Genomic DNA, 12,221 nt, shown 5'->3' on the forward strand with positions numbered 1-12,221 from the left:
ATTGGAATAACAATGTTAAATTAGTAATAGTGAGAAATAGTAAATAATAATAATTTGATATAAAAATGGTAACCGATAATAAACAATGGTATAAAAAATAATATAATAAGTCTATGTATAATAGAAATTTTATTTAAAATAATTAACTCGCTTAAAATATATATTTACATAATAAATATATAATAATAAATAAATAATATAATAATATGAAACATAACTCAAATTAATTAAATTAATAGAAAATAATAAAAAACAAATATAAAAATAATGAGAATAAAGCTCAAATTAATTAATTTAACAGTAAAATAAAAAAAATAAAAAAGGGGTTAAATTGAATTAAAAATGAAAACTTTGGGGCCAAATCAGAAAAGAAATAAAATCAGAGGTAAACTCTCTCTCTTTTCCCTTCTTTCGTTTGTATAAAGAAAAATGTGAACGCCAAAGTAAACAAAATTGAATAATATAAAAAGTTACCTTAAAAATCTGATTTGTATTCTCTTTGATTTCATATGTGTATTCTCTCAAAAAATTCCCCCTCCTTACAATAGTTTTTCCATGGCTTTTATAGCCAAATTTTACAACTTATAACAAGTAGGGTGATGGAGTTAGTGGGGGTGATGGAGGTAGTGGATGGTTTAGCAGGGTGTGGGGGTGATGGAGGTAGTGGATGGTTTAGTAGGGTGATGGAGTTAGTGGTCGGTTTAGTGGGGTGTTTAATTTGGGCTGGTTTGATTGGGCCCAGGCAGAAATTGGGCTCAACAGCTACCCTTCTTTGCTCGTTGTCATGTAATGGGAACGAAGCAAAAATTACAAAGGCCAATTTTGCCCGGTCCTGTCAGATCTTGGCTTCTTGGTGTAACCTTATCTCAACCCACTGCATCCTATTGCTTCTAAATGAAGAAACGATTTGTTGGAACTTTATCTGATCCGCTCTTGCTCAACGAAGATAAGATCTGTAATTTTAGCCTGTTACCTTACTGCTTAAGGGGTTAAGGCGAGTCTTCGACCTGCTCCACCACTGTTCGGAGAGCCAGGATCTGTAAATTTTAGCCTGTTACCTTACTGCTTAGGGGGTTAAGGCGAGTCTTTGACCTGCTTAACCACTGCTCGGCTAGCCAGGATCTATAAATTTTAGCCTGTTACCCTACTGCTTAGGGGGTTAAGGTGGATCTTCGACCTGCTCCACCACTGCTCAGAGAGCTAGGATCTGTAAATTTTAGCCTGTTACCCTACTGCTTAGTAAAGATAAAGCTGATGATTGGAATCTGCTCCATCGCCGGTACGTGGAGATAAGATTCTCCAACATTCGATCTGCTTCACTCCTGCTCAATGAAAATAAGATCTGGTATATTTACCCTGCTCCATTCCTGCTCAGTGAAGATAAAGTTGGTGGCTGAAACCTGCTCCATTGCCGATACATGGAGATAAGATTCACCAAAATTTGATCTGTTCCGCTCCTGCTTACCGAAGATAAGACCTGGTATATTTAGCCTGCTCCACTCCTGCTCAGTGAAGATAAAGTTGATGATTGGAATCTGCTCCATCACCGGTACGTGAAGATAAGATTCTCCAAAATTCGATCTGCTTCACTCCTGCTCAATGAAGATAAGATCTGGTATATTTAGCCTGCTCCACTCCTGCTCAATAAAGATAAAGCTAATGATTGGAATCTGCTCCATCGCCGGTACGTGGAGATAAGATTCTCCAAAATTCGATCTGCTTCACTACTGCTCAGTGAAGATAAGATCTGGTATTTAGCCTGCTCCACTCCTGTTCAGTGAAGATAAGGCTTATGATTGGAATCTGCTCCATCGCCAGTACGTGGAGCTAAGATTCTCCAAAATTTGATCTGCTTCACTTCTGCTCAGTGAAGATAAGATCTGGTATTTAGCCTGCTCCACTCCTACTCAGTGAAGATAAGGCTTATGATTGGAATCTGCTCCATCGCCAGTACGTGGAGCTAAGATTCTCCAAAATTCGATCTACTTGACTCATGCTCAATGAAGATAAGATCTAGTATTTAACCTGCTCCACTCCTGCTTAGTGAAGATAAGGCTTATGATTGGAATCTGCTCCATTGCCAGTACATTAAGATAAGATTCTCTAAAATTCGATCTGCTTCACTCCTGCTCAGTGAAAATAAGATCTGGTATTTAGCTTGCTGCACTCCTGCTCAGTGAAGATAAGGCTTATGATATCTGTAATCCTACTACATTGTCTACTGAGGAATCCATCTGTAGGAGAGTGATATGCTTATGCTAGATGATTAGGATGCCATGATTAATATGAATCAAATGCTCCTAACTACATGTATTATGGATGTTAAATGCACAACATGCAAAATGTCATGAGAATGATCCATTTTAATTTTTGAGCTGTCATCGCTCGTTGTTTACTAAGGTAACATCCCTGACATATGCCTTCTTGTTCAGCTCGGTAGAAAAGGACCTGAAGATGCGGTTAATCCCTTATTTCTCACACATTTCTAGCCCTTTTAAGCTCGATGAGTTCTAAATAATTGTCCTGTTTCAGGTTCTCGTATTGTTTAGAAACCTTTCAGAGTAATATGCAAAACCTTCTTTTGAGAGCATTATTAGTTCATTAATCATTATTTCAATAAAAATACTCGAAAAAGATTATAATGATAGGTAGAACTGAAATTTATTTGAGTCAAAATTTGCGAAAAATGTATCCACAAAGAAAGCAGACATTGTTTGAGATACAAAAACGGATGAAAAGGAACAGAATAGGTGCCACAGATTTTGCAGTTTGAGCTTCTCTGCACGAACTCCTCGAGGACCTTTTTAAACTTGGCACGCGCTTAAGGGATCTATAGTATTTTGTTGATGCCCCAAGATGTAGCTTATCTCCTCTTTGTCAATTCAAGTGTAGTGAGACTTCCGCTTGCCCCAGTTTGGATCGAAAGTTGAATTGCCCTTTGCAGGTTCTCAATTCAAAACCCCTTTGGTTTCAAGGTGCCCTTTTACGGGTTTTCACCTTGGCCTCTCCTTTTCTATTTTTTGGCTCCCTTTACGGGTTTTCACCTCAACTGCTTCAAGCAAAATATCTTTTGACAGAATCCGAATTTATCGGGTTAGGCAAGCTCTTGCCATCTATCTTTGCTAGTATCAATGCCCCTCCAGAGAAAGCCTTTTTTACCACATAGGGTCATTCCCAATTTGGCATCCATTTCCCCCTGAAATCTTTTTGCATAGGGAGAATCTTTTTCAATACTAAGTCCCCCTCATGGAACACCCTAGGGCGAACTTTTTTGTTGTAGGCTCGTATCATTCTCCTCTGGTACATTTGACTATGACGAATAGCCTTCAGCCCCTTCTCTTCAATCAAGTTTAGTTGATCGTAACGAGATTGGATCCATTCTGCTTCGTCTAACTTCAGCTCTGATAAAACTCGGAGAGAAGGGATTTCGACCTCAATAGGTAAAACTGCCTCCATCCCATAAACCAATAAAAAATGTGTTACTCCGGTAGAAGTTCTGACAGATGTCCAATAAGCATAAAGGGCAAATGGGAGCTTTTCATGCCAATATTTGTAAGTCTCCGCCATCTTCCCCACAATCTTCTTGATATTCTTATTAGCTGCCTCAACCGCCCCATTCATTTTCGGGCGGTATGGTGATGAGTTGTGATATTTAATGTTGAACCAACTGCAGACTTCTGCTATTACGCTATTGTTCAGATTCAACGCGTTGTCAGATACGATTCTTTCTGGCATACCATAACGACATACGATCTCCTTTTTCCAGAACTTGCTGACCGCCGACTTTGTGACATTGGCGTACGAAGCAGCCTCTACCCATTTGGTAAAGTAGTCATTGACCACAAAAATGAATCGATGTCCGTTGGAAGCCTTTGGCGAAATTGGCCTAATGACGTCCATGCCCCACATTAAGAATGGCCATGGGGAAGTCATAACATGGAGGGGTGAAGGAGGCACATGGATCTTGTCTCCATAAATTTGACACTTATGGCACTTCTTAGCATAATTGATGCAATCTCCTTCCATTGTAGACCAGTAATATCCGAATCTCATGATTTGTCGAGCCATTGTGAAACTATTGGCATGTGTCCCACAGACACCATTATGGTATTCTTCTAGAATTTTTTTTGCCTCAACAGCGTCAACACATCTTAACAACACCTGATCCTTTCTCTTCTTCTATAGGACCTCACCGTCTAGGACATAGTCACTGGCTAACCTTCTCAATGTTTTTTTATCATTTTCGGTTACTTGATCTGGGTACGCACGGCTCTTCACATATTGTAAGATATCATGATACCAAGGATGATCATCTCTCTCTTCCTCTTCATCGACATTATAACAGTGAGCTGAAGCCTCACAAATACTCATCTGAATTGGCTTCATATCCTCCTGTTCATTTACTTTGATCATGGAAGCTAGTGTGGCCAAGGCGTTAGCCATCTGATTCTCGTCTCGCGGGAGGTAATGAAAGGTAATATCATCAAACTCTTCAATTAACTCCAGGATTAACTTTTGGTAACTGATCAATTTCGAATCTCTCGTTTCCCACTCACCTTTAAGCTGATACATTACCAATGCAGAATCTCCACACACTTCTAATACTTTGATTTTGTGGTCTATAGCTGCCCGAATTCCCATGATACATGTCTCGTATTCTGCAATGTTGTTGGTGCAGTCAAAATCCAGCTTACAAGTGAATGGATAATGATCTCCATTTAGGGATCAGTACTGCCCCAACTCCATTTCCAATGACATTTGATACTCCATCAAAATTTAATTTCCAAGAATAATCTTCAGGCATGTTTCCTTTAGTGATTGCTACATACATTAGATCTTCATTGGAAAAATTGAAATTTAAAGGTTCATAGTCCTCCAAAGCTCTACTGGCTAGGAAGTCTGCTATTGCATTCCCCTTCACAGCTTTTTGGTTTACATAGACTATGTCAAATTCGGAGAGCAGAATCAGTCATCGGGCCATCCTTCCATTTAAAGCGATTGACTCCATCATGTATTTAAGAGGGTCTAGCTTTGAGATTAGCCAAGTTGTGTGGTACAACATGTATTGCCTCAACTTTCGTGTTGTCCAAACCTAAGCACAGCATAGCTTCTCAATTGGCGGATACCTCATTTCACACTCAGTGAATTTTTTACTGAGGTAATATATCGCTCTTTCTTTTCTCCCAGTCTCATCGTGTTGGCCGAGCACACACCCGATCGAATTATCAAATACTATTAAGTACAGTATCAATGGTCTACCAGGGCTTGGTGGTGTTAGCACTGGGGGACTGGACAAATATTGTTTAACATTTTCAAAGGTTTTTTGGCATTCATCATCCCATACCCTAGGATTGTGCTTTTTAAGAAGACGGAATATGGGGTCACACTTCTCAGTCAATTGCGAAATAAACCGTGCGATATAGTTTAGTCTCCCTAGGAAACCTCAAACTTCTTTCTGAGTTCGTGGCGGAGGCAACTCCTGTATAGCCTTGACTTTATCAGGGTCGACTTCTATTCCCTTCTCACTGACTACGAAGCCGAGTAACTTTCCGGACCTAGTTCCGAAGGTGTATTTTGACGGATTGAGCTTTAATTGGAATTTTCTCAACTTGAGAAACAATTTTCTCAACACTCGCACATGCTCCTCTTTAGTTCGGGATTTTGCAATCATGTCGTCAACGTAGACCTCAATTTTCTTGTGCATCATGTAATGGAACAAGGTTACCATGGCTCTTTGGTATGTGGCTCCAGCATTTTTCAACTCGAAGGGCATCACCTTGTAGCAAAATGTTCCCCATAAAGTTATGAATGTGGTTTTTTCCATGTCCTCAGGATACATCTTGATCTGATTGTACTCGGAGAACCCATCTATGAAGGAGAACAGTGAATAGCCTGCCGTATTATCCACTAGAGTGTCTATGTGAGGCTAGCCTTGTTTAAATCTCTGTAATCTACACACATCCGTACTTTCCCATCTTTTTTAGGGATAGGGACAATGTTGGCCACCCACTCTGAATAATTAACCACCTGTAAGAATCCAACATTAAACTGCTTCTTGAGTCTCATTCTTCGGAGCTTCTGCTGAACTGGCTTACACTCTTGTTTTGTAGGGACACGGTGCACTGCGATATCGGTAATTAGACCAGGCATATCCTGGTATGACCATGCAAAGACGTCCTTGAATTCTTGCAACAGCTTAATGAGGTTCTGTCTTGTTTTCTCGTTAACGCAAGAACCAAATTTAACTTCCTTCCCCTCTTCCAGGGCCACAATCTCAGTAGTCTCTTTGTGTGACAGGATCTGTTCCTCTTCTCGCTCCACCATCCTTAACAAATCGGGAGATAAACCACAATCCTCGTCCTTTTTAAAATCCTGAAATCCCTCAAAGCACATGTCTCGCTCTAAAGGAGATTCCGGGCTCGCATCAGCATTACTCATGACGTTTACATCCGGGGCCTATTATGAGTATAAGAGAATACCCAAAGAAAACGAAATGAATAATTCCTTTGTATGTTATGACTGTGTATGAAATGAAAAGGAAGAAAGAATAATTGCTCGAACTGATATATGAAAATGCATTTTTATTGAAAATAATAATGTTTGAATATGAGCCTATTTCACAAAACATTCTTATTGTCCCTAGGCTAGAAGACAACAGGTGGGTTTTGAATATTACTCTGTGTTAGCTCTAAAGATTACAAGAATTTCTTCCTCAGTCCAGTTATCCAAAACACTCCCAGGCTCATACGGGCAAATGCCTGATAAATTCCTTTCCATTGCTTCCTCTTCAAATGTGGCGTTAATGCTCTAAATTCCTATCGCATCTTCAGCCATTCCTTCTTTCACCTTATGCTGTATGAAATGAATAAACCCTCCAGATACAAATATTTGAGAAATGTGGGGGAAGTTCATCGGTTCTCACCTAACTGCTGTCCCACTCAATCTCGCTCTCCACTGTTCTTGTTTCCTTTCAAACTCCTTCTTCACTTGGCTTGCATCTGGCCTGAATCCTAAACCGAAGCGATCCTACTTGCCAACCAAGATTGGCACTCTAACTTGTCCACAGAGGTACCTTCCGAGTCCTCTACCAGGTAACGCCCCTTTCTCAACTGTCAGCTGTAGGCTCATTTTCGTAGCCCCTGATATCTTAGGTATCGGAATTCTGCTTCCTTTAGCTATAAACATTGTGTTTACAAACTCTAATGATCGAAATGAACATTCAACCGCTTCGTTGTCATTCTCTACGTAGGTTGCATCACTGGTAACTGACGCAATAATGTCCTCCTCCGCATTTATTGTTATTAACCGTCCCTCAGTAACCATCTTTAGCTTTTGGTGCAGCGAGGATGGCACTGCCCCAGGTGAGTGAATCTAAGGTCTTGCTAATAGATAATTATAGGAAGGCTTAATATCCATCACGAGGAAATCTACCTCGTACGTGTTTGGGCCGATCTGAAGAAGTACCTCTATCCTTCCCATTACTTTCCTTTCTGTGCCATCAAATGCTCTTACTATGTTCTGACACGTCTTCATATGGGAACTGTCTATAGGTAAACGGTTTAACATAGCCCAATGCAATACGTTCAATGCGGACCCATTATCAACTAGTACTCTGGGTAGCGTATACCCCTTGCAAAGTGTAGTGACATGCAGAGCCTTAGTAGACCCCCTACCCCTTGGCGGTATCTCATTATCGCTGAAAGAGATGAAATTGTCAGCGCTTATGTTACCGATGAGACGATCCAATTTTTTAACCGAAATGTCATCCGCAACATAGGTTTCGTTCAACACTTTCGTCAATGCGTTGCGGTGGACCTCCGAATTTAACAGCAGAGCCAATACCGATATGCGATCCGATTGTTGGTGTAGTTGTTCCACAACACTATACTCGCTGTATCTTAGGAACTTCAAGAACTCCTTAGCTTCATTTTCTATTACTGGCTCATTAACCAGTGGTTCTGCTCTCTCTACTTCTTGCTTGAGCATGACGGGTTTCCCTTTTGCTGGTTCGGCTTCTGTGTTTGGCGTGCTAATCGAACCCTTCTTCTCTGAAACTGCTATACTACAATTATAATTCCAAAGCACCCTATAGCTATCTTTATAAGGGGAAACTGTTGGCTTCCGGATTATAACTCTTGGTGTAACTCTTGCTTCTACTTCACTAATTCTGGGCTTCGAAATAATTATCACTGGACGACTGGCTTTGCAGCCTTCTTCACTTGACTCCCCTCCTAGAGAGCATACATCCCCCTCTTCGATAGACTCGAGGAACTCCAATTCCTTATTATCCATTAGACCCTGTACTAGGGCCCTGAACTCAATACAATTCTGGATCTCGTGATCTTTCTCATTATGGAACTCACAGTAGTTTCGTGTATCTTAGATTTTATCCCCCAACCCTTGCGGGGCTAAACCTCTCTTATGCATTTCCTTCCAAACTAGCTTCAATGGGGTTCTCACCTCTGCGATATTCAGCTTGACTTTCCTCCCCATATTCTCAATTATCGCGTTTACTCCTTTATCAGTATGACTGGGCAACGGATTTCCCGTACCAGGTGTATCATTGAATTTTACAACATCTGCTTTGATAAGCCTTTCCACGCACCTTTTGAACGAGGTACAGTTTTCTATCGAGTGCCCCGTAATCCCTGCGTGGTATTCGCACTGAGCATTTGCGTCGTACCACTTAGGGTTTGGGGGCTGCAACAGCTCTAAGTCGAAAGGAGCCACTACATGTGCATCAAACAGACTTTTGTACAACTTCCTATATGTCACTGGTATGGGAGTGAATTGAAACTTCTCTGTATTCTGTCTTGTGTTAGGCTCCCACCTTGGTGAGGCCTGCTGGCCTGTGACTATTGCCCTTGATTGATTAACAGTGGCAGGTTTTGCATAGCCTGAGCTCATATTACCTACTTCATTCTCTCTTTTCTTCGGGGCTGACCTTCTCGTGTTCTCTTCAACTTCTATCTTACCCGATCTTATGGCATTTTCTATCATTTCACCAGACATTACTATGTTCGTGAAACTCTTGGTTGCATTACCTAACATGTGAGTAATGAAAGGCGCCTTCAATGTATTGATGAAGAGCATGGTTGTTTCTTTTTCTAGCAACGGTGGTTGGACCTGTGTAGCGACCTCTCTCCATATCTGAGCATACTGCAGGAAGCTTTCGCTTAGCTTCTTATCCATATTCTGGAGTGTGATCCGGTCAGGTGCTATATCCGTTATATGGCCATCCTGCTTCATGAAGGCCTGAGCTAGGTCCTTCCATGACTTGACTTGGGTCCTACTCAATTGATTGTACCATTTCGTTGCAGCCCCACTCAAACTGTCCTGAAAACAATGGATCAACAGTTGATCATTGTTGACATACCCCGTCATCATTCGACAAAACATCGTAATGTGAGCCTCAGGGCAGCTAGTTCCGTTATATCTTTCAAACTCCGGCATTTTAAACTTCGGGGGAAGTACTAAATCCGAGACCAAACTCAGTTCCTTTGCATCCATTCCGCAGTAAGGATCAGCATACTCTAACTCCTTGAACTTTTCCTCCAACCATTTGCATCGATCCTCAAATTGTTTTGAGACCTCAGCCTTTGTCTTTTCCACCTCTGCTGCGTTGTCGAAGTCAGGGACATCGAGGGTTACAGGATGGTCTCCAGGGTATGAACTTGAACCTATTGGGAAATTTACCAGTGCTGAAGTACCGGTTTGATACAGGGGTTTAATGTTAACAGACACTCTTGGTGGCTGTGCTTGCATGTTCATTGGGGCAAAGCTTGTAGGACAAGCAGAGTCTTCGTTGTCATTCCCAGTATCAACCATTGGGCCTTTTCCTTTGTCAGACCCTCCCCTAAACAGCTGTGTCAGCTGACTTATCATGTTGTTCTAGGATTTTAGCATGCTTCTCTGGGATTCCAGCATCTAATCCCTTATTTCTTGTTGGATCCTGGCCAACTGTTCCTGTATCTGTAAATGTAGCAGCTCTTGCATTTCCTTTTGCATCTGTTCTAATTTCTATAACCTCTGATCCATATCCCTTATTTTCCTCCGTGTATAGTAGCGATGTTCTAGGGTAACTTAAAAATCTCTAATTAATAGGGTTCTTTTGTGCAACTTAATGTTTATGATGCTATGCAATGCAAATGCATGACATGAATGAAAAAAGAAGACATCGATTCGAATTCAATTCCATTTAGAAAACTTCACTGAAAAACAAAATCTTTTATATAAAATGAATTACATATACGGTCTTGCCCTAACACCCAAAGCTTTTATTTTCCTAAGAAGGCAGGCTAACTCTCGCCCTCGATCTGACTCTAACTCATATTTAACTCCTAGCACATCTGCTTGGACCGCTAAAGTCTGCAAATGATCAGCCACCTCTCGTATCTGAGCTATAGCTTCGCCCATGAGGTAATCTCTATCTCGGACCTAATCCTGAGATCGGTGAAGCTGCTCCCCTAGTTGCTCAATATTTACTTCCAATAAATCAATTTGATTCTCACAGTTCTGAAGTGTAGTATCAAGTTATTCTACTTTCTCCTTCAAATTCTCTATCTTACTTAGACTAGCCCTTAATTCAATCACTGAGTTACGACTCCGATGTTGCTGTAGTGCCGTTTCTAACTCTGCCACCCGAGCTCTTAACATCTGTTTTTCATTCTAGCTATCATCCAAACTCTTTTTACAAGTGACTTTTCGAGCTTGAGCATCATGGAACTTTTCTCCCACCAATCAGCCCCAGCTTTTTCCTCTTGGATTTCTTGCCTCCACTGTTCAGACGTTTTACCCAATCCAACATTTCTCATTGACTTATGCAGCTGCTTGTAATCAGTCTTTAGACTATCCAGGTCTTCCTCAACCTCTCTCTTTCTCTTTCTCAAATTCTCAGCCTCAAATTTTTTAACATCAACATCCAGCTTCAAGTACACTTTTTCCTCCTCCAACTGCTCAATTTTCTTTTCTAACTCCGAGGTCCTCTTTTCGAAGTCTTGCTTTATGATTTCCAATTCGGAGGGGACCACTCGCAGATATTCCTCTATCGGTCGAGCTTCTTCTAAATTTGGCCTCGAGATATTTTCTTTAACCCTTCTACTCCACCATTCATTATACTTAGAAGTTACCATTGGATTCACAGCAACTTCCTTTATCCGGCAGGTTTGGTTCCAGGTATTATAAATCTCGCGGCTCTTTTTCTTGAAGTCTTTCTCCCCATACGAGAACCCACTCTAAGCTAGCCCATGCGTCATCGGTATAAATTATCTCGATCTATATTGGCTCAATACAAGCAGAGGGGCCTATCCAATGGCTCCCCAAATCCCCAACAAAGGGACCCAACCATAACTCCCACATCGGTAAAGAATCTCATCGGAAACCATCCAAGGGGCTTTCCATTCGATATCCTCCTCTTAGAGATTTTGAAGTATCGCCATCCATTTTTCCTCTGTTATGTCATCTCTTCTTGATATGCTCAATATCTCTTTCAAATGTGAGTAATCTCTGAGAAAAGGTCGGTAAGAGGCCTTTTCTACCTTCCAAAAGTGGCTATAAAACCATACTAACAAGAGTTGTGTACACCCAATAAATCAGCCTTCACCTGCCCTCCGACATGCACTCAAAGATCTGAAAGTCTCAGCCAAGATTGCAGGAACAGGAGTGACTCCTTTACTAGATCGGTCAAATAGATCGGCGACTGCTTCATCTACATGCCTTAAAGCTTTAGGGAAAATAACCAAACCGTAGACGCTCAAGGCGAAGACATCAACTCTTTTCTTCATATCAGGGTGTGCCAGGATCAGATCTATCAAATTTTCCCAAGGGATGCACTTTCCATTACCTTTCTGCTGGACTCGAGCTGCAACTCACTGCTCACTAATCCCAGTGATGTTCATCAACCTCTTTACAAAGGTTGGGGTATTGACAGCTCTAGAATAAATCTTATCAACTTGAAACCTCGGACAACGAAGCAAGGCTGTATATTTTTCGACAGTAGGTGCTAAATCCACCTTTCCGAAAGTAAAACAACTATAGGCGAAATTCCAAAATTGAGCCATGGCGCGGAACAAATACCTATCTACCTTAACGTTGAGGAGATAAGGAATATCACCACAATTACAGTAGAGTAGCTGCTTCATCTCCTCATTCTAGTAACTCCATAATTCTTTCAACTCTTGAAGATCATTCTGAACCACACTAATGCGGGTAAAGTCTCATAA

General features: G+C 41.1%; 2 protein-coding genes across 2 annotated transcripts; both read right to left on the reverse strand.

Moving 5' to 3' along the window:
* Positions 1-4,179: 4,179 nt before the first annotated feature.
* LOC108458897 (uncharacterized) lies at positions 4,180-4,641 on the reverse strand. Its single transcript, XM_017758291.1, has one exon. It carries the CDS (start codon positions 4,639-4,641, stop codon positions 4,180-4,182), a length of 462 nt encoding a protein of 153 aa, XP_017613780.1.
* A 3,738-nt stretch (positions 4,642-8,379) lies between these two features.
* On the reverse strand, positions 8,380-9,828 carry LOC108458898 (uncharacterized). The gene has a single exon (XM_017758292.1). The coding sequence runs from the start codon at positions 9,826-9,828 to the stop codon at positions 8,380-8,382; it is 1,449 nt and encodes a 482-aa protein (XP_017613781.1).
* Between the last annotated feature and the right edge of the window lie 2,393 nt (positions 9,829-12,221).

Source organism: Gossypium arboreum, chromosome 4 (assembly GCF_025698485.1).
Source record: "Gossypium arboreum isolate Shixiya-1 chromosome 4, ASM2569848v2, whole genome shotgun sequence".
NCBI classification, from domain to species: domain Eukaryota; kingdom Viridiplantae; phylum Streptophyta; class Magnoliopsida; order Malvales; family Malvaceae; genus Gossypium; species Gossypium arboreum.